The sequence below is a fragment of the Hypomesus nipponensis genome, chromosome 18 (assembly GCF_054491055.1).
Source record: "Hypomesus nipponensis isolate SF chromosome 18, ASM5449105v1, whole genome shotgun sequence".
Classification (NCBI taxonomy): domain Eukaryota; kingdom Metazoa; phylum Chordata; class Actinopteri; order Osmeriformes; family Osmeridae; genus Hypomesus; species Hypomesus nipponensis.
The window spans coordinates 8,921,485-8,944,411 of NC_140378.1; the positions used below are offsets into that span (position 1 = coordinate 8,921,485).

At 41.6% G+C, this 22,927-nt stretch overlaps 2 protein-coding genes across 5 annotated transcripts; both read left to right on the plus strand.

The window, feature by feature from the left end:
• Nucleotides 1-91: 91 nt before the first annotated feature.
• Nucleotides 92-8,883, plus strand: tamalin (trafficking regulator and scaffold protein tamalin). The gene is made up of 8 exons (XM_084680234.1): nucleotides 92-416; nucleotides 1,906-1,961; nucleotides 2,543-2,597; nucleotides 5,249-5,351; nucleotides 6,278-6,371; nucleotides 7,199-7,265; nucleotides 7,741-7,807; nucleotides 7,927-8,883. Exons 1-8 carry the CDS (start codon nucleotides 216-218, stop codon nucleotides 8,436-8,438), a joined length of 1,155 nt encoding a protein of 384 aa, XP_084536360.1. The 5' UTR covers nucleotides 92-215; the 3' UTR covers nucleotides 8,439-8,883.
• Nucleotides 8,884-17,730: 8,847 nt separating this feature from the next.
• nr4a1 (nuclear receptor subfamily 4, group A, member 1) lies at nucleotides 17,731-22,927 on the plus strand. Of its 4 annotated transcripts, XM_084681024.1 has the most exons (7): nucleotides 17,731-17,845; nucleotides 18,617-19,386; nucleotides 19,513-19,642; nucleotides 19,735-19,898; nucleotides 20,028-20,230; nucleotides 20,426-20,604; nucleotides 20,878-22,927. In XM_084681024.1, exons 2-7 carry the CDS (start codon nucleotides 18,619-18,621, stop codon nucleotides 21,117-21,119), a joined length of 1,686 nt encoding a protein of 561 aa, XP_084537150.1. In that variant the 5' UTR covers nucleotides 17,731-17,845; nucleotides 18,617-18,618; the 3' UTR covers nucleotides 21,120-22,927. The 4 variants fall into 4 exon arrangements, with proteins under 4 accessions (XP_084537150.1, XP_084537147.1, XP_084537151.1 ...); XM_084681021.1 differs by having other exon boundaries at nucleotides 18,617-19,642; XM_084681025.1 differs by having other exon boundaries at nucleotides 18,617-19,642; nucleotides 20,166-20,230.

The window sequence follows — 22,927 nt, forward strand, 5'->3', positions numbered from 1 at the left end:
GGCAAGTATGTTGGTCCACCAATTGTGTTTGTTGCATTACAAACTCCGCCTCCAGCCTATTCAGAAGAAGTCCCTTTTGAAATTGAGGTTTCACGATTGCTGTTCAGAACAGTATCTCTGCAGAAGGGTTGCGGTCGTGCTTGTGAAAGGAACATAATTTTTCAAGTTTAGACTCAAATTTCTCTCTTCATCGGAACGCACATGAAACGAAGAATATGACGTTCCGCAGACTGAAAAAAGTCAATTCCAGCGAACCCGAGAATGGACCATCATATCAAGACAGTGCTGAAATCTACTTTGCTTCTTCTAAATCCGACAGTTGTAAACCTAAGGATTTACCATCTAATGCCTCGGACGTGTATAATTACAAAACGTTGGCGTATTCTGGTGGGACGTTACCCAGGAATTTCAGAAGGGTATGTCTGTCCACGTGTTAAAAACTTGCGCCAGTTGTAAATTAATCAGTTATTTTGGAGTTTCAAACGTTTGGTGTAGGCTAGTTCATCCTACTAGGCTACGAATCTATAATCTCACATCACTACAGTAAACAATCCTAAAATTGTTATTCTCTACTAGTCCTGCGTACAGATGCAATTAATTCCAGCAACAATAATGTCTGGAGTCCATTAATAGGGTTGGCCAATACAAGGATCTTTCTGTAGAAGCCGTTTAATCAAAAACACAGTGGAAATTGAGTTTGAGAAGCCTAGTTTTACGCATCATATTATAGCTCTTGAGCGCTGTTTTGATCGGTAAATGTTAATCAAACAACCTATGCTAACTGTTTGATAACCTAAGTATCAATACTTAAAATATGACCCTGGTACAGATCTACAGTACCAGGGTCATATTTTATATAATCAAACTAAACTACTGCAAAGCTGTTTTTTCTCGGTAAGAAGAATAGTCACAAATGTCACAATTCTCTATTTGGCGAAAACACAAACGTTGTCCAAGGTGCCTTCATCGGTGAACAAAAGTTCAATTGATGAGAAGTCGTTTTAAAGGTTTTGTTGAAAGATTTTGCTAACTACTTTATGCAATGTCTAAAACCTAACCAACACCTTTTATTTGGGATGGTGTGTTGCACCGCAGCACTTGTCCCATCTATCGGGTAACTGTACAAGTTAAGCTTGTCCACCCCTGCTTGTGTCCCACGTCAGCTGGAGTGTTGAGGGCAACAACAGGGCATTGTGAGGGGGCTCCAGTGAGACCTGCTCCAGCCACCCCGTTTGGTCTCTCAGGATTTTGGGAATAAATGAAGTCATTGAGAGGGACTCAGGACAATTCTTTAAGTGTTGGGAAAATAAAGAAAGTAACATTTTACAACCCTGGGAGGACGTGGCACAGAGTACCCTTTCACAGCAGCCACACTTGGAATCATTGAGATAGAACAGAGGTGAATTGATTACCGTCAGAAACGTTTCGTGAGGTAGTATGATATTCTTTTAACTTACATCGTCACTGGGTGGGTCCCCCATTTGGCTATGGGGTTTTCCTCAAAGCAGGCATTGTAGCAAGAGGCCCAGTTGGTGCCCATAAGTGATATTTGTACAAAGAGCAAAACCTTTTTTTTTTGTAATTACTATCAAAAATTGAAATCACTAGCTGACTTGAAACAAACTTTGGAATGCAAAACTATCATGTGACAGGGAAGGCAGCCAGACACGCATTTCTAGTTTTAGACTAAATGTTTTCTAGCACAAGGTTTCACTCGGTATCTCAAAAATACAAACATGAACCTTAAACACACGTGCCAAGTTCAAGATCTGAGGGTGTGGACTTCCTTACTACAGGCATAGTCTACGTAGTAGGGAAACCCATGGCATGCTCTGTGGTTGTTGAATGAATCATGGAGACGTGTTCTGGTTAAGTGATTTGTGTGTTGTTTCGTTTCCCTCACAGGGTGGTGGTCTTCAGAAATGGAAGCCCCTCACACAGTCAGAGCCAGAACCACAGAGGTATGTCTTTCACACCTTTTGAACCCTGTCGTCTTATTCTGTCACAGTTCTTCTCTCAACAAAAGTTTGATGTACATCATGCCCAAATTATGAATGTCATCAAAAGTCAGACAGTTATATGTTATTCTGCAGCCAATTGGTTTTGCTATCACATGGATTTCATTAAGGTAGTTATAAAGGCATTCACCATGGACAATGAACATTTGTACTTGTGGCCATTTACTATTTATGATATACTGGAGTTTAATGAATTTACCATTTGTTGTGATATTATGGATGCTATCATGACGTCCTTCCTTACTCCCTGACCCTTGTACATTTGACCTTTGTCATGACGTAAAGAGACTACTGGTCACAAACAAGGGCTTGTCAGGACTTGCATGACAAACAGTCATGTAATTTAGATCAAGACCATGGAGGCAAGACAAGAGTTGTCATATGTATTCAGTCAACATCCTGTTGGGCAGCCATCTGCTTTTCATGCTTGTGTACATTGTGCCGGTCAGATATTTTGTCTTAAGATATTGATTTAATTGTGGACCCCCCGCTATTTTTTTTCTTCTTTTCAATCTTCACTTTAGGAAGGTAGTGGTCCTGGAGAAAAATGAAGAGGAGACATTTGGATTTGAGATACAGGTAAGAGCATTAGAATGTATGGGTGATAAGGTTATACTGGTCCACCATGATCCTGATCCAAATCTGAAAAATATACAGAAGTACCTCAATTGATGTGCTTAGAAGATCGTCTATGTTTCAAATGCTTCTTTTGCATATGTGTCTTATGATTTTAAGAGGAGGCAGTCATACTCTCTGAGTCTATTTAAAAAGCAGTATGGTTGTGAAGAATCTTCTCACGCCTGCCGAGTTAGACCTGCTCTGCTCTTCCCCTTCGGGACATGCTGGGCCCTCAGACATCAGACTGTTCACCACTGTATCTCTCCCATCTCCCTTCTGTGTCTCCCTGGAGCATTCCTTACAATATACTATTGTGTGTCTTAGATCATTCTACAAAAGCCATAAAGATGTGTAAGATATAGATATATTCTTAGGATGTTAAAATACCCTGACTAGATCTTTTCCATGGCTCATTGGTACATTAAACCAAACTATTGTGCTTGAACAGCTATTGCAGTTGAATTCATTTTAAGACAGCCTCTCCTAGGCAAAATTTCAGGGCTTTGCGAATAAATATAATTGTGCTAATAGTTAAAAAAAAAGACCTTATTCTGGGAAGCACCGACTCTAAATCCTAATCCAATGCTCTGGATACAAATCCTTGACCGTCCATTTCCTGCATGTCTTCCCTTTCTCTTCCTGCTTTCCTTTCTCTCTCCAACTGTTCTATGCATAAATAAAACTGAAAAGAAGCCAAAACATATCTTTAAAATACAATTTATTGTGCCTGTTATGTCACATAGATTCTTCTATTTTTGGTTGGATAGAGGTCCCCTCCTTTCCTGTCTGGCCTAGTCCTACAGGAAGTGAAATTATCAGGGCATGGTGTGACAGTTGTGAGGGGTGGCTATTGAATCCTCTGCTTTTTTCCCTCTCTTTCTCCCTCTTTGACATTACCAGTACTGTGGCCCTCTTAATAGTCCTTAGTGGATTATGTCAGTAGCCAGCATGTAAATGGAAGAAGGATTTGCATACCCTGCATGGCTGACACCTAATAATCTTTGGCAACACTTTCAATTAAAGTTACACAAACTACCCTGTAACAACATAACAATACTTATAGTAACAATGTTGTAGTTGTTACATTTACATGTAGTCATTTAGCAGACGCTGTTATCCAGAGTGACTTACAGTAAGTACAGGGACATTCTCCCCGAGGCAAGTAGGGTGAAGTGCCTTGCCTAAGGACACAATGTCATTTGGCACGGCCCGGAATCAAACTAACAACCTTCTGATTAATAGCCCGACTCCCTAACCGTTCAGCCATCTGACCCACAAAGTAACAGCTATGCAGTTACTTCTTAATCATGGTTTATCGGTCATTATACAAGTACAACTTGGTATGGGGAAGGGTGGGGTTTCCAATGGATGTTAATACTGATCTTGTTTTGGTAATACAATGTTCAACTGTCCTTTTTATTACCCCTCACACCCCTACCCCATGCTCTGACTTCTCACACTTCTGTAAAAGCCTATAACACTACAACTGAATAGTATTTAATTACATATACATTCCTATATTCCTGCAATGGTTTTGCTATAGGTGCAATGTAGTTACCAGGTAGATAATGGAACCTTAATGTCTAGTGTTGTCCAATATTTATTGGGCAGAGGTCAGATATTTTTGATGTTTGTAATTGAGGAAGTCAGTAGAATGCTCAAATGCTTTGTACAACTTTGTGAAGTGGTATGGGCATGAAAGTTGATCAATTTCAGATTAAGTAGACTAAGTTGGAGACGTGAAAGTGTTTTCAGCTGATCAACATTGAACATTTCAGCTGTTCAACATTGAAATTCTTGTTGAGAAAACCTTAGGCCAAATATTACATTTAGGAATTCCCAAACAAAATTGGGATGTTGTTTGAACTGATCTACTTGACATAGGGAAGTGTGTTGATGATGGTGTGCGAGATTTGCCTCCGAGAACCTGCCACGCATGTGAAATGAGGAAGTAACATTCAAATGTTTCAAATTTGACACACAACGTTTCAGCTGTTAAAGCTGTTGGAAAACAGAATAGAAACACTTTTTTTATGACGGTGGTAAATCAAGCAGGACGTTGTCCTATTGTGCTAACCAAATGAGTTGATAAAGCTCCTGGAAGAGCCTTTTACAACAGTATTTTTATGTGGTAGATATTGAATGCAACATGCAGTCGTTTGTGATTAACTAGATAGGTTTTGCATGTGAACACAAGGTTAGTAGAATGATGTTATCCTGCTTCCTTCTCAGTCGTCTCTGGAGGTTGTTGGCTGTGTGGCATGGCCGTCTCTGCTTCAGTTATCTAGGGGCTGTCTCACAGTCCTTGTGCACAATTCAGTGCATGGTTATCACATTTGTTCAGTATCACAAACATTCAAGTGGAGTTTTGAATGAAAGACCCTGACATTGCTGTCTCTTGCAAATGATGAAACTCCCACTAGCTGTGTTACAAGGCCAGGACCCACTAGTCTACACCCCCTGTAAGACATGTTACCACTGATATCTAACATTACTTCCTACTGGACTGGTTATAGTTATACATTACAGAAGCAACTTCAGCAGCCGCAACTTAGTGAAAAGGAACCAAAAACAGCAGTACTTAAATACTTGTCCTCTATGTTTTCTTCCAGACATATGGACTGCACCACCAGGACCAGAACTCAGTGGAGATGTGCACATTTGTGTGCAAGGTCCATGATGATAGTCCCGCCCAGCAAGCTGGACTTAAAGTTGGTAAGTAAAAAATCTGTTTGTTTTGCACTGATGTTTATTTTCCTGCATTAAACAGCAGACTCTGAAATAACTGGAACCCACTGAAAATAGACACTCAGGGAAACCAGGATGACAGGTGGTTTTGTTTGGCCCCACCCCTTTTTGTTTGCCAGCCTTGCAGGCAGGCTATGTCAACAACTATACATATGAGTTTCGGCCTGTTGTTTTGGGAAGTACACATATGACAGTGTGCCTATTCATTTTCAAGTCAACAAAACACAACCATCAACTCCCCTCCCCCAACCCCTGGAAAATTAGTCAACAGTAACTTGACCATTTCCACCAGTTCAGTTTCACTTCCTACATTCCCTACATGCTCAGCTTATTGTTCTATGTGTCTTTTTTCTAAAACGGATGACTTCAGCCCTCTGAGGATGTAAGGCGGTGGTTCTTAAAGAGCACCAGTCCATTGTTTCACAGCCTGACAGAAAGGCAACCAAAGAAACAGGCCTCACAAACCATCTGAAACAAATGAACATGCACCCCATACATTAATTTAGAGAGAGACTGACCACAACCTGCCAATTAAAGATAGTAGCTCTGTTTACTAAACACAGATGTGAGTGGGTCTAGTCACTAAAGATAGATGAACACATATGTTCAGGCTGTTTAGAAGGGGTCTAGCAGCATGTTATGGCCGTCCCATGACCACACAGGGTTCGAAGCGTGTGCTTCACACATGGGCTGATTAAGCTTCCTTTATGAGGAGGACTGGCACACCAAGTGCTCGAGATTCCTTTATGAATCACAGTGGCTGGTGGAATCAAACCAACCTCAACATGTACCTCAGTACCAGTAGCATGGTGAAGTCCTGGGGCTGCAGGGCACATCAATGCATGCTGTTTTGGCTGCTAGCTCAATGTTAACATGCTTGTTTGTGTGCTCAGGGGACACAATTGCAAGTGTGAACAAGGCTACTGTGGAAGGATTCCGACACAAGGAGATAGTCCAACTTATAAGGGCATGTGGCAACACAATAAGGTAAGCTGTCACCACCAATAGTCCCCCCCAATAGTTACAGATAAATAGATACTATTTATCTGTAAATTCAGTGGTCTTCAACCGTGTCCTAGGGGCCCACTGACATAAGTGTTTTTAGATGTTTACTTGCTCTAACACACCTGATTCAAATAAATGGCTCGTTATCAAGCTCTGCAGAAGTTGGATGATCATGATTCATTTAATCTGCTGTGGGAGCAGGGAAAATCTTAAACATCAGTGGGACCAGGGTTGAGGAATACTGGTTTCATGGAAAGAGTTAGAAGTTTGTATGCATTGAATGTTGAATTGGCAGCTCACATCCACTCGTTTCCTAGTCTCTCCTTTCCCTCTCAATCTCACAGTTTACTGCTAGGGTAATATTAGAACAAGGTCCCATTTATAAACTTTGAAGATGACTGCTCAGGCAGTGAACTTACCCACATTAAGGAACTAGAACATGCTTCCTGTCTCACCACTGACTCCATCATGTTATTGCTACCACTAGTGAGGATAAACCGGCTTGTTAACTAAGAACATTCAGCAGAATATCAGCCCTATATAACCACCAGATCCTCTCATGCGTATGTCACTCAAGACACGGTAGAGCCGCTAACTGTAAATATATGTTCTTAAGTCTTTCTGCTGCTAGTAAATGGTTTAGACTTGATTCAATTATGTTGGGACCCTCGTAACAAGAGCCTTATGTTGGTTAGTTGAAAAGTCCTCCACTCCATTTATTGGTACTATGCCATGTAACATTACTCTTATCAGCCCTTGTGCCTTCCTGTGTTATTCTCCCTGACGGCATGGCTGTTTGTCTCTTCTAGGCTGGAGACTGTGTACAGTGACTCTATCCGCAAAGCCGAACTGGAAGCCCGCTTGCAGTATCTGAAGGTGATTGTTTCTCCCTGTTATGACCTGCTCTTGTCCAGACAGCAGAGACTACGTAAATGCTGTCTGGGTAAAGTGATTCTGTGTGGCGGTATAACCAAAACAAGGAAAGAAACAGAGCCCTCCCACCATGCTGAATGCTAGATTTAGACCAATCACCACCTGTTTCCCTAAACCCCCACCTGTCTCAGCTGTAGCGGCTGCTGTTTCCAGCATGCTTTCTGATGGGTTCAGCAATGAGACATCCAGCACAAGTGGCTCCAGTCTCACTCTTGACTGTTGAAAGTTAGCTTTTTGGTGACGTATCTCAAGTGAGAAGACTTTCCTCAAGATGACAGCAGCTGTCCCCAACCTAGTCCATCATTGCACCATAAGCGATCATTGTGACAAGAACATTACTGCCCTGTCAATCATTCTATTTAATGGTTTTATCCAGCAAATGTCTAACATTGGTTTGACTTTGATTTGTTTTTATTAGCAAACCCTTCATGAGAAATGGGATGAATACAGATCACTGATGATGCAGGAGCAGAGGCTGGTTCACGGTAAGTCAGACCCTCAGGTGTGAATAGATATGTGCTGTCGAGGGCATAATAAAGATATGGCATGTTTTATTTTTTTTTAACAAAACCAGGTGATTCTAACAGTTCCTTCTGTCCTGCAGGGATAGTGATGAGCGATGCGTCTGTCTATGAGTCCCTGGAGTCAGCCGGAGTGTATGGGAGTCTGGGAGCCCCCAGCCCGGCAGCCATGCGAGCGCTCCGCTGCACCGGCAGCACCAGCAGCAGTGCCAGCCACCTGAGTACCGCCACAGACGCCACGGATGACCCCCTCTACCAGACTTGCCTGTACCAGGGCGGTGAAGGCCACACTGATGACGCCACCAACAACAACACGGAGGAGCAGAAGCAGAAGGAGCTCCCCCCTCAGAGGCGCCTGATCCGGCCCGCCAGCGAACTCTTCACCTCGGCCAAGACCCACCTGACTCGCAGCGCCAGCACACGCAGCTACCTGCGAGGCCCCTCGTCCTCCTCGACATCAACAGGGCCGGGGGAGAAGCAGGGAGGCTTCGGTGCTCTGCAAAGGAAACCCAAGCAGAAGAGCTTCCGCCGGCGTCTTCTCAAATTTATCCCTGGCCTCAACCGAGCGCTGGAGGAAGAGGAGAGCAAATTCTGAGGGAACAGCGGAACTGCAAATCCAAAGACCTGCTTGAACAGACCCAAAGACTTGACGTTGACTATCAGATCGAACCCCAAAACCAAAAGATTCCAAAAAAGTGCCAAAGAGTATGAGAACAAATGTTACACAGTGATATTGCTTTATAATTGATCGGTTTGGAACTAATAGTTCTAAAGTACAACAATTGTCTTATGGGGTTTCACCCTGATTGTACATACCTTTGTTATTGTTTCTATATTGTTATGTAAGTTATTTATTTATTTTGAGTCATGTACAGAATTGAAGGATTTTTTGTTTATTTTGTTTTATCGAGGTGTTGAAATGCCTTTTGAGAGTAATTTTGTAAGAAACAAACCTGATACTAGTTTTTTGTACTTATACAGATTGTTCCTTTGTTGTCTAGCCAAAACATTTAAAATAAATGTGTGCCATTTGATGCCTTTCTTAAATAGCTTCTTTAAATCTAAAACTGATGCTGGCTTTGTCCTCCAAAGTAACTGTGTAAACTACAGCCGTTTTAGAGTCTGCTGCTGCCTTTTCATGCATTGGTTAGTTAACTAATTGCGAAAACCAAGATATCACTCAAATCAATGAAGCCGGTATGTGTCTTTGTCCCACAAGGCTCTTAATTATGTCCTTCATTTACAGCTCTTTAGGGTTAAAAAATGTTACTGCCTCCAGGATGGAGATGAATGTAGTAGGGGGATTGGTCATGATGTGGTGTTTCTACATTCCCCTGATTCTTAGACTGTGGTTGGCAGGGGCATCCAAAAGAAGCCTTGTATTTGGCCTGACACAGTTAGTTGTTTGGTTAGAATGCACAGGAATGTGAGGAAAAGGCCCGGCATTCCAAACCCGACCGCCTTCTTTCAGTTCTTGCAGGCAACTGCTGAACCCTCCTGCTCCATGTTCCCACATTCCCATGGAGGGGTTTCAGATGACTGGGGGGGTGCAGGAGGGGTGAATGGGTGCCATGGAGCTTTTCATTCCAGGGTCACAGCTGACCAATGAGGTCATGGTGGTCACTCTCACTCTGCACTCTAATCCTTTTGTCCTCTGCCACTCATTCACAGTTGCATCACGACTGCTGATGTTGGTGTGCAATGGTATCTTAGCCATGTGTTAGGCCAGGCCCACTCAAAGCCCCCCACCTCACCCCCCATTGTCGTGAGGGAGGTGGGGTGCCATGTAATCTGACGTAAGGGATTGTTACGCAAGTTTGGTGATGCTCAAATATATTTAAGGGAGAATGGGCCTTTCACATAGTCTGAATGCATAATGAAAGGGGTAATTAGACAAGATGGTGACGACTCAACCATGATTATGAATGGGCCGTCTCACCAAAACAAAAAACATGCAGTTGGTGCAGGTCAATTAACACAGCGGGAGGTTGGACTGAGGAGCTGGTCTGAGGATGGGCAGGAGTTTGTATATCACCCCACTCTTCGCACACCACTGCTTATTTTAAACTCTAGTGTTTGTTTGTGCTCTGAAGTGGCAGTTTTAAAACAGTTTTGAGTCAGACTGTGTTCCTCATTTAGTTGTCTGTCCAACAATGACTCACTGTTGTCCTGGAAACCTCAGTTCTCAGTTCTGTTTGAACATTGGCCACATGTCTACTGTTGAACAAGCGGATGTTATATAGGCAAATAGAAAATATTGCTTCAGAAACCCGGAGACAGCAGCACCAGAGAAATGGAAGAAACAGTTTCAAACCACACGCAGACATAAAGAATTGTGTTGATAAGATGTAAACTTTAAAAAAGAAGTGGGTTAACATCCTTGGCAACAGTTTAGCCACTGTACTGCTGCAACTGAGACAAAAGTTATTTGACAGGCCGGACGAGGGTAGCAGGTGTCATGTTCAGGCTTGGTGCCTACAGCCAAATAGACATTCGTTCAAAATGGGCAGATGCTCCTCTGGCTGGTCGGTGAGTGAAGTCCAGTGGTCTTCTCATGTGATCCTATGCATAAGAAATCTTCATGTTGAGACTTTCATAGGTGGAGACAGATATTTAACAATGGAACCTTTTTGCTAACTTGAAAATAAACTTTGAAAGTTTAGTGTTGGTGGCTGGTACAAAGTGTTTAAACTTTGTGGTTGTGTCTGTCACCATGTAGGCAGACAGGATGTGGGTCACGATTGGGCCAGATATCCACCCTCTGGATTACACAATAACAACATTTTGGTTGTGTCTATGGGATGAAGAAAGAAACTAAAAGTGAATGAGATTGAGATTAAGAAGGAAGACAGGAATACAAAAAGGATGGATAAAGGAGTACCATGCTTGAATAACCTTCTGTGATTGGCTGCTTGGTTGGTGGGATGTGCAAACATAGATCAAATCTGTGGGGTAGCCTTGTAATGGCTAGGAAAAATTATCATACATTTTTTTCCATTTTAGAAATGTGTATGCTGAAGTCAGATACATGGTACATTCAGCAACTACTGCATGACTTGATTCCAGATGAAATGGTACTAGACAGTATAGTGACCTTTCAGAGGTCAGACCTTGAAAACTAAAAGCTGAAGGCTTTTGTAAGGTCTTGGACGTTGGACCTTTCTGTTAGGAGCTGTTTCCGTTAATCACCTTTTGTGGCTCTCATTCAAATAGACGGAGAGCGACGGAGTAAATGATTATCTAAACACATTGACATACACACACACGGACAGACACGCACACTCACAGTTTCCCACCCAGTGGTGTGACAGGTGTGAATGTTACTCTATGTGATTATGGCTTTATTTCCCTGTGCCGTTCAACAGCTACCCCGGCTTGACTGTTGAGCTGATCTCTGAGATTAAGTCCTAGAAGACATGCAACAGCTGCAATTCGTCCAGTTTAAACCCAATCACCAGAGAGTAAACCATATGTTATTCAACTAAGTAAACTGTATTTATGATAACATTGTAGAGTAAACTTGATGAACTAGATGTTTGACCTTTGAATGAGTTGGCTACTTCCAGAATTCAATCACTTTCAGTAGGAAGTACAATCAATTGTTACTTTGTAGATGTATGAACAGCTGGTGTTCGATACATTTCACATTTCATTCAGGTTCCTCTTTTACTAGTTTAATAATGCTTGCTTAAAGGAGTAGTGGGTGTGGGACCAAACTGCCACTGTCTCAGCTCAAGAAATGTGCCACATCTTTTGAGATTGTATGATATTAATGACATTGATAAACTAAACCTAATTGTTTTGCTTGGAACTTGACTGTGCACCTGGCGTCTTTTTAAATATTTAGATGAATGCTACACCCGATGCCCTTTGCATGATGTGCAACTGCTGTGGTCATTAGTGACAAGGTAGAGATAGTAAAATACTATCCCAGCAATGACCTCAAGACACTGCATTGTCCACTAAATTTCAAAGAGAAAAAACGTTTTAACTTACAATAACAGGAAATAATGGAAAGGAGAAATATCTTACAAAACTGGACATACTTTGCAAGTCTTAAGGAACACTACATGTAAATGTATTCACATTTGTGTCAAGGAAATGTAAAATTGAAGATTACATTTACTCATTTAGCAGACGCTCTTGTCCACAGTGACTTACAGTAAGTACAGGGACATTCCCCCTGAGAAAAGTAGGGTGAAGTGTCTTGCCCAAGGACGCAACGTCATTTGTCACGGCCGGGAATCAATCCAGCAAACTTCTGATTAATAGCCCGATTCCCTAACCCCTCAGCCATCTGACTCCCTAACACAGTAGACACTAGATAACTTGTGTTGTGTTTCACTTAAATTTATACAATGACACATCATTTTCATAGAAATTCTCTCATTGAAAGGTAATGGGCTATTGTTGTGTAAAGTTTCACTTGCACTCAGCATACTTTGTCTCAATGAAACAAAAAGAAATGTTGAGATCTGAGGAGGTTTGACTGTTTCTTAAAGACTACAGCTAGAGACAGAAGAAAGGAAACAACAACAGTAACCATTTCCTGTCTGCAGTGGGAGGAAGTGATAGGGCTCAAGCCGTTCTGGACTACAGTTCATTACAGGGTATGTTGAACAAATAATATGAATTCAATACAGTACAGTACTGTACAGTACAGCACAGCCAGCTCCACACTTCTCAATCTCAGAGACTGGAAACAAGAACATCTGTGTGTCAAGAACACTGTGTTATAGGCTGCTGCTCTGTTTGTCCATGAGGAGAAAGGATGTTGACTCACCAGGGTTTTCCAAGAGCCAGCTTCCGGAGAGCAGAAAAGAGTATGGAGCCCCAAGATACTGAACTGTGCGCTTTCAATTAGAGGTCTTTTATCCAGGCTTGCAACTGTAGTCATCTGTATGCATATTGCTTGAATGGGAAATAGGTAACAGTCTTCCACAATACAATAATATTCTGCTCATTGTAGTAATAAATATTGCAGGAAATAAATCTTAAATTATTATTACAGTATAGTCTGTTCATCCGTACTGTGGGTAAATAGGTACTATCTACATGGGTAGATCTGGAGGGGTCAGGGGGGGCCAGTGGAGCAGTGACAACAAGCTTGGACCCCCTGGTAGCTCCCCTAAATGTAGAGTCTGATTGTGCATTAACAAGAGGCCTTTCCAAAATTAAATGTGCATTTTGTATAGCTCACAACAAAAATTGCATTTCTGATATTAACTGATATTAGGACAGCCCATGCCATCATATTAGCTAGAGGAATTAGTCATCTGTCATAGTAAATAACTTCAACTTCAACGTCTCTGATCCCAGAATGGTGTGACAAGATAATGACGACAGTGAAAGTCAGATTCAGAACTAAAGAAGTGATGCAATTACTAACATTGTTCTTGCATTCAGATTAGGAATAACTGTCACAAGAGAAAAGGAGATGTGACTGATGTCTGGGTGACGTGGGAGGACTGCTGCTGTCACTGTTATATTCATTAGGTTTCAGATCCTGTAATCGTTCTTTTTGACCTCTGAGCGTGTAAAGGTCACATTGCACTGTTCTAATTATTCTCATTGTGCCTGCCCAATTAATTCCTTGTATTCACACATCTGATGCTGTACACCACATTCCCAAAAAAGGATAGGAGGTGGGTGATTCCAGATGATTATTTCCATAGAGTGTCTGGTATGGTATCATGGATCCTAGCCTTCATCTGGTCCCCATACTATTCCCTGGATGCAGTGAAAGCAGTTTTCACTTTGGATTTAACACAAGAACAGATGGTGACAGTACTGTGCCCTCAGATGAGACTAGAAATGCAATGCATGTTGGAACAGAGACTGATTTCCATTGGAATCACTTTTCTGTTCTTAAAGTAAACATAACCAAAATACTGTAGATGAGTTGAGGTGACATACATTTTTATTAAAAGCCCCCAACTTATTTCCAATCATTCTCTCAAGTATATACATGGGGATGGTGACCTTGAGCGGGTCCAGGAAACTTTGAGACAATAACACCACTATTTCATCCTTGAGTTGTAACTGGAACCGCAACAAGGAAAAATTCAAAGAAGGAAAAAAGTTGCTGATGAAAAGTCGCCAAAAGACTGACAGCAGCCAGCCAACATTGTGCTGGTGTGTCTGTCTGTGTGTGCTTGAATGTGTGTGACAGTCAGCAATGGCTATTGTCCCAGACCTGGAGAGGAATCAAAACAAAAACATGTCACTCTGGCTCTGTCAGAGTCTAGGGCAAGGGGGCGTTGTGGGTGCCTCCCCTTTCCTGGCAATGCACAGTGTTCAGACCTCTTATAACACTTCCTGACTCTTTTCCTGTGGGACCTTGGGAAAATGGTTTCAAAGATCTCGCCCTGGTCCTCACCTCGTTGGAAGCCACCACAGGGACCATTGTGTAACTGAATACCTATTAAAAAAATATATATCTGAAACTGAACTAAATGTATTCTCACCCCAGTGTCCCTCCAACACGTAATTTGAATGCTTGCAACAGTTAAACCCAGAACTAACCAGTACAGCAATGACATCAGAAAATCTGGACCTCAAAATGAAACCATTTTTGGATCCCTCACATTGCTACATAAGCCCGGTTGTGTGCCTCTGGTTGTGTGGGCAGTGGAAGGGGGAGGAATGTGACAGTGGGAGAGGATTCAATAGAGGCTGTCTTGCAACCTACAGAACAATAGCAGAAAAGATGTTTTGTTGAAGCCAGAAGAGAGAACACATTATTTCAGATGTGGCGTGGTGAAATGTCCATGAGGAATACAGTGTTCTGTTGTATGTGGATGTGAGTGATTATTACTATGTTTGTCAGAACATCATCAGATAGAGGTGGATCCATTGTTCTTACTCTAAAGGCTGTCTTAGATTTGTTTAACATATACTCTGGAGGAACATGGTTCATGCAGTACAATTTTTTTATGCATCCCTCCATAAGAATAAATATGTCCATTCAAACAAAAGTACTGATAGTATAGCTAACTTTGTTCTGAGTAGGTTTTAACTAGTATTTACAGTATCTGGTGTTATTCACAAAAGGTTTCCCCATTAGACAATTGATTTCAAATCTGTAAACTTCAATCTCCCCCTTACATGTACTCATACTGCCCTCCAGTGGACAACCTGGTTACATGGTCTGGTGCTTTTCAGGAAAATGGCTCAATCCAGAACTGGTTGCTGATGTGTTAGATTAGGAGGTGAATCAGCCAACATGTTATTTTCATGTAATGAGAATTGGCGCTAAATGGGTCTATAAAAATGTCATGACACCAGAAATATATCAATATGTCAAGTGTATTCAGATGTTTCAGCTCGATAATCAGTACACCTTATTGAGTTAGACATAACTAAAGTTCGGGGAAAGAAGACCAGACCACAACTCCTCCTTCCCTCTAAATGTATTTTGTGTTATCCACAGCCAAAGGTCAGGAGCAAGCCGACCACACCTCAACTCATCCCTTTACCCTCATTTACTACTATACATATACTCCTCAATCTCTCCATCTTGGTGTTCTCACGTTTGTTACCCTACCACCACCCCCTTTCTACGCTTCTCCCTGGTCTCAGGCTCTTCTATCCAGGCACTTCTGGGGGATCTGCTCGTGCTTCAGCTCAACCGTGACGCTAAGGACTCCACCACACCCGAGTTCCCACTTGGATGCCAACCTTTGCTCTGCTACCAGCCTCTTCATTCACAGGGCTCGGTGTGCTACCGGCCCTATCATCATTCTTCCAATAAAAATCGTAAAAGTTTATTTGTTGGTGTGTTGTTGCACTCATAAAGTGCCAAATAAAAATGACTGGGTGTGATTTGTACCCATGAACATGTATAGCCATGCACATGAGTAATCATTTGATCTCTAAAATACCATGTTTGCCCTGAAAACTCCCTTGCTCCCTCCTTTGCAGTATGTATATGACCAATCAGTCATTCATGACTGGATAGGATTTCTCTCCTTGAATAAGAATGAATGTGTTAGCAGTCATGAACAAATGTAATTGGGAATTTAGTCATGGGGTAAACTCTTGACAAATTCACACAATATACTGAGTTATACATCCGGCTCCATGTCTGGTATCTGACACATCAGTCACCCTCTTGTGTTTATGAACATTGCCCTAAGTTTTAAACAATGTACCTTGAGATCCATACAGCTGAAATACTGTACATGGATGTCTGATTGATTGCACCCGTAACCCCCCCCCCCCCCCAGAAATTCCTTTATATGGCAGCCGCTATAAAAAATAACCTATAACTATATTGAAGATCCCCAGAATATCACTTAATTGAATTGTGTAATAATATCCCAAAATCCTGTTGGGCACCACAAGATGGAGCGTGTTCACTTTGTAGCACATCTGATGTTGTGCAAACCTCAGCAAAGACAGAGACCCTTGAAGTGGTGTCTACTACTACATGTTGTATAACCTGACTCGGGTTTAAATCCAGTTCAAACACTATGCTGTAACTAACACTTTGGACAAGTGTTTGCTAAATAACATCAATTTTCTATACATTTCAACAAACTAATCACTTGTTAGCCTATTTGCAGCACTTTATATTACTAGGCGACACTGCCAAATAAAACCTACTGCCCAATATCAGTTTCATGGGACACATCTGCACATGCACATGTGATAAGTTTATACAAAGTTGAGGGTATTATGTTTAAGGTCAATAGGGGCAGGGAAGTGGGCTATGCCAGCCCACTTCTAGGATCATATAATTTATGTTTTCTAAATTTAAAACAGCTCTGTTGGTATTTACTTGCAAATTATATTTTTCATTTTTTTGAGCAGAGTGGAACCTGATAAGGACAGTGGTGACTTAAACCAGCAGGCGGAATGCATAAGAGCATGGAAGCACTCTAACAACCGCTCATGTGTCCTGTCATGAAGAGCAAAAATGATCAAATTTTCTTTTCTTTTTGAAATTGTGACGACTTGATTATGGAGGACTTGATCGGTCACTTAATATTTTTAATCTTTTTCCTATCTATGATCTTTGCCTTGTTATGTAAGACAGGCCAAAGACCAATAGAACAAGTGAGCTCATGTCTGTCTTGCTATGAATCACACCAGCAAAGTCTGGTAGTTTTACAAAATGAACCATGGATATTCCATCCACTCTATAACCATATCCCCCTATCTTCAGGGGGAAAGTACAGTTATTAAATTCATATCAAGTCTGTGTTGACTGCTGTGATACGGAGAGGTTGTGCTCAACAATATTTTTGCTCCAGATCATCCTTTTCCATTTCTCTCTTCTTTCAATGTACTCAATAAACTGCATTGAGAAGATGTGGGCGTGTCAGAGGGAAAGGTTCTACATGTGCAGAACATTCAGCATACTTTACAGAACTAAACAGCTGTTTAACTCATCTCACTGGTCAACAGATGGTGGTCCTGTGCATGTGTGTTATGTTTGTGTGTGTGTGTGTGCGTGTCTGTGACTGTCTGTGTCCAAGGTGGTATATGCATCAGCATGCTACTTGTAAATCTAATGTGGCTCTAGATCTTTAGAAAAAAATGGCATTCCCCAAGAATCTTGTACTATGCCCATATTCAATGTAGCTACATATCACGAAACTTGACTGGCTATCCTACAAAGTTCAGTTTTTCATTAATTTCAACCACCCCTTGTGTTGTTTCTGTGACAATGAGAGCATGGTAGGTTGGAGATTTTCAGCACTTTTTTAGTTTATTTTGCATCAGTGGAATCCCTCTAGTGCATCACCATGAGAGAAATCTTTTTGAGCTGTGTCTACACGACCGGATTGGCCATGGTCTGGAAATATCTCCGGCTCTGCCACAGTGTGGATGACAGAACTGGGCGGGCCTATGACGTGACACACAATAAATGTACTCGTATAAATTTAATTCGCAAGACTTCAACACAGGGGATGTACAATCTCTGATAAAAAAACAAGAGATTGGGGATAAAGACAGACTCTGGAATACAGACACTAATTAATTTGAATAAAACAGGTAAGCTTTACAGATATTTTCAACTATCAATTAACTGTTCATGACTATTAAATATCAAACGGCCATACCTGTGTATATGCAAAACAACGTAACTTTTTGAAAGCATATGATAATCGCAATCCAGGGAGGAAAGCACTCATGCATAGTGTACAAGTTTGTATAAGTTTTAATTGAATTATTAACAGGCAACGGTTGTTATTCGTGGATGGGTAGAGTGAGGGTGGTCAATACAATTTCCTAAAGGCTCAAGGCTTGGAACTCCCTAATGCTTTTCAGAAAGCATAAGTCAGACCTAATTTTTTTGGGGGGGTATTTAATCAAATAAAACACTTTAAGTAAATACCAATTAAATGTGTCAAGTCAGACAAGGAGGAGGAATGAACCAGCATTGTGTTGTCTTTTCCCCTTTACCATACATCGCTCAGAATTGTCTATTTATTTATTTTTATCGACCATTATCAGTAGGGGTCTAGCCTTTTATTTGAACCAACTAACGTTTGAGTAATATCAGATGGCATGTAGCCATCCTTTGAAAGTCAAGCCTTCATACTTTCTAGACATGTAGCTAGGGGTTGGGTAACCGGGTTCCAGGTAGTTCTGAAACATGAATGCTGCATCCAAGGCATTCCAAGAAACAGATTTCTAGGCTTTCTTTGAGTAAAGATGGGGCTAACCTTACCAGACAAGCAAGTAGTGATGAACTGTATGTCTTAGCATGCATTTATATTTCTCTCCAACATTCTTAACTCTTAACTTACCCTAACTCAACAGAAATGACTTGTGTCCATCCTCTGCTGCATGAGAATCAAAACTCAGAGTTCCAGAGTCTGGACTTTACTTCAAGGTTGGATATGGAGGTGAGCTGCAAGCAAGACGCGCTCTCTGCCACATCTCTCCCAAGCATTGGTTCCCTGGTTGGCACCTACACAGGCGAGTTAGATGTTTATGCATGTCAGGTCCCCTCTGCCCCTACTTCAGCTGGCACAACTACTGGTGAGGACTCAAACTTTAAGATGGACGACTTCCAAGTTTTTGGCTGCTACCCAAGCACATTCCAGCTAAGCTATCTTGATGAGACCCTGTCCTCTGTAGGCTCAGACTATTCGGGCAGCTCTGTATCGGTTCAGTCTTCTACCACACCAGCCTTCCAGACTCAGCCTGTGTCATCTTGGTATTCCGCCTTTGGGCTTTCCACTACCAGCTCTGGGTACAGGGTGGCCGATAAGACTGAATTGCCTCAACCACCCTCATTCTTCAACTTCAGCTCAGCATCCGCAGAGGAATTATCTCTTCTGGGCCTGTCCCAGTTAGCTGACCAAGAATCCTTCACTCTGGCCCAGCAGCACTCCTCAATCCTGCCCTTCTCCCCTCTAGCTCTGGAGTCAGACATTTTTGATGGCCCTGCCACTATAGAAGTCAGCATTTCCCCCAAAGCTAGAAGCCCCAATGGGAATGAAGGCTACTGTGCTGTGTGTGGGGACAATGCCTCCTGTCAGCACTATGGGGTTCGCACTTGTGAGGGATGCAAAGGGTTTTTCAAGGTTAACAGCTTCATCTCTCACATCATTTCTCACATCCAGTTATCTCTATATGACATTGGTGTGTTTATGACAATGGACACAATAAATCCCACCTATATTATATTATGTTTATTTCGTGTTTTGCAGCGCACTGTACAGAAAAATTCTAAATACATTTGCCTTGCCAACAAAGACTGTCTGGTAGACAAGCGTCGCCGAAACCGATGTCAGTTTTGTCGTTTCCAAAAGTGCCTTGGTGTAGGGATGGTGAAAGAAGGTTAGTCCCTGTATCCTTCAGTTTCTCTAGGTCAGAAGGAAAATAAAAGCAACTCCCTTAATTTAATTCCTTCATCTTTCTCTTTCCATTAGTTGTGAGAACAGATAGCTTAAAAGGCAGAAGAGGTCGCCTCCCTTCAAAGATGAAAATAGTCCAGGGTCTGACACCCTCTGCTTCTCCAGTTAGCATGATTGCTTCCCTTGTGAGGGCACATATAGACTCAAACCCAGGTGTTGGAAAACTGGATTACTCTAAGGTGAGAGTACTCCTATGTACCACAACATATTTTAGTACACTGTAGGTACTAAAGATGTACAAGAAATTCAGGACATTTGCTTGTACTAACAGAGCTCACTTCCTTTGTTTCTCTGTCTGTCATATTCAGTACCAGGAGACTGTGGTTAGCCCGTTAGATAAAGAAGATGCTAGTGACATCAAACAGTTCTATGACTTGCTTACAGAGTCCATGGAAGAAATTAGGAATTGGGCATTGAGTGTTCTTGGATTATCTGCCTTTGGTCAGGAGGACCAGGAACTGTTGTTGGAATCTGCCTTTATTGAACTGTTCATCCTGCGCATTGCATACAGGTGAGAAGAACTGTTTTACATGGTTTAGGGTGGACTATGAGTGTGACTGATTTATATACAAGAGCCCATACCATATAAGTGTGATGGACACTGTTGCATCTCTGTGCATATTAGCATACACAAAGATGACATTGAATCAGAGTTGATTGCTAATAACCTAAATAGTGCTAACCAATTCACCTCTACTTCTCGCAGGTCCAACTCTGAAACTGACAAGTTGATCTTCTGCAATGGTGTGGTGCTTCACAGGATGCAGTGTGTGAGAAGTTTTGGTGACTGGCTCGATTCCATCATGGACTTCTCACAAAGCCTACATCGTATGAGATTGGACATACCATCCTTCTCATGTCTCACAACTTTGGTCCTAATCACTGGTGAGAGAGAACTCAACCACACATCACTGGGACTGTATGACATTTAGCCATAGACAGATTACTATTTACCTACACTCACCTGTTTAACTCTCTTAATGGGCACATCAAACCAATGGGGCCTCACTGCATGGTGTGAATATCTGCAGTCAATCTTCATGCTAGACCCCAGCTACCCATATAATGCTGCAACTCACACAATAGCTCAGAGCACGTGTCTTTCTTCTCCAAACTTGCACACTTATATGCATATCCTATTCTTATTTACGTTCACAGATCGCCATGGTCTAAAGGAACCAAAGCGTGTAGAAGACTTCCAGAACCAGCTCATCACCTGCTTGAAAGATCACATCTCCAGTTGTGCCTCAGACTACCTGTCCAAGCTCCTAGGGAAGCTTCCAGAGCTGCGGACACTGTGCACACAAGGCCTGCAGCGCATATTCTACTTAAAACTGCAGGACCTGGTCCCTCCTCCCTCCATAATAGACAAAATATTTCTGGACACTTTGTCTTTCTGAGAGAAAGAGATCAGTATCATAAGTAATTTAGAAAAAAGGTAGGATGGAAAACTACAAATAATATCTCCCAAAATATAAATAATTCTTCCTACCCCAGTTCTAACTCACGCTGTCAACAGAAACTATCAAGACATCCATGCACCTGACGTAAAAATCTGTTTTTAATCGATGTTGTATTACAAGAGCACTCCAATCGTATGTCCTTGTTGCTGTCAATGTTAAACAAACTAAACAATAGATTATTGTTCAAGGTATCAGCAAATACTTCTTAATATCTTCTCAATTGTACAGTATATCTTTTACCGTAAGAACTGAACCAGGCCGTTAGACTCTATAGCCGTTAGACTCTGCACACAAGTCGGAATTGAGGTAAGCTAAGAAAACATTACAAAACTAAAGATAGTTTCTAAATGATAGGCTTACCGATCATCTTATTTTGACTAAAACATAAAACCAATATTACATGAAGCTCAAAAAACAGTATTTGCGCTCAAATGAATGCAAATTATTTTTGCATAAAATGTGCATAAGCCATTACATAAAACTGTGAAATTTGATAGATATGTATGTTATGAAACACACAGACCACTATGATAGCCTGATGAAGACGGCGACCTTATAGCCAAATAAAACCTACCAGTCTTGTCCAGCCAAAGAAACTGGATAAAGTCACTCAGAGTCATCTCAGATTACAGCAGATCAGTAGCGGAGCCAGAGGGGTGTCCGGGGTGGCACTGGACACCCCTGACATCTGATTGGCCACCCTGGGTGCCATCCCCAAATTTAAGTTGCTCTTGGAAATTTGATTCTGATTGACATCTCATTTGACCTCATTAGAGAGAGGCATTCATTTTGCTGTGTTGCGGTGCATTATTCAAATCGAAGAGAGACGTTTGTCGCCAGATACAGAAGGATAAGATAAAAGCGTCTGCTAAATGCATAAATAAATAACAACAGCCAGCAGAATAGAGAATATTTCCACAGCTCCACAAGCTCTTTTCGCAATTGACAAAGGCATAATATTTGATGTAAGTTTTAAGGTTTGCATTGGGTTTAGGTTTCCAGAATTTTTTTCAACGAATGTTGATTAGCCTAACCGTGTAAGTTAATGTTAGAACTTTGACTCCAATAACAGACAAACTGAGACAGTCAGTAGGCTACCGTAATTTTCAGAAAATAAGCCGCGGCTTGTACTCAGATTTTACAGTTTTCTTGTGCTTATGCGGCTTATATTTCGAAGCAGTTTATAATCCGGTTTTACAACAAAAACGTGGCTTTGTCTCAAGATTTCTACAGACCTTGCAGCTAATTTAATGCTCAACAGTTGAATGGGGGCTTATTTCTTGAAAGAGGAATTATTTAGGCTACCGTGTCGTCTCAGTTACACTATCAGGGCTTGGAAATACAGTGACTTGCTAAAGTAGGCTAGGCGAATGGCTAGTAGCTACTACTAGACCCAGTGAAATGTTATAGGCTAGCTAGCTCTAGCAAAATAACGCTAGCATCGCTTACAACATTACTAATTCAACTTTGGTAGTAGTACCAAGCTCTTTGTAAGTTTGTTGCAGATTTAATTGTATATGATCTTGTGGACAATAAGACACGGACGCGGTCGCTTTTCAACTTGTATTTCACCACTGCTCTTCTTGACATTGCTCTTAGAACAACCCTATGCTTTCAGCATCAAGCCTACGGCAACTCCGGAGGGACAAAACACCCTTGTCCTTTATCACATAGAAAGGTCTGCTACTGTAGACTATCCTCAGGATTTGCAAGCTAGCTAAACTAGACATTCTAAAATTATACAT

Bases quoted from the DNA above. Each gene is read 5' to 3' on its own strand.
- tamalin (XM_084680234.1), top strand. From the start codon at position 216: ATGACGTTCCGCAGACTGAAAAAAGTCAATTCCAGCGAACCCGAGAAT. The intron at 417-1,905 runs GTATGTCTGTCC...TTTCCCTCACAG, and splicing joins TACCCAGGAATTTCAGAAGG to GGTGGTGGTCTTCAGAAATG. The intron at 2,598-5,248 runs GTAAGAGCATTA...GTTTTCTTCCAG, and splicing joins CATTTGGATTTGAGATACAG to ACATATGGACTGCACCACCA.
- nr4a1 (XM_084681021.1), top strand. From the start codon at position 18,619: ATGACTTGTGTCCATCCTCTGCTGCATGAGAATCAAAACTCAGAGTTC. The intron at 20,231-20,425 runs GTGAGAAGAACT...TACTTCTCGCAG, and splicing joins ATCCTGCGCATTGCATACAG to GTCCAACTCTGAAACTGACA. The intron at 20,605-20,877 runs GTGAGAGAGAAC...TTACGTTCACAG, and splicing joins AACTTTGGTCCTAATCACTG to ATCGCCATGGTCTAAAGGAA.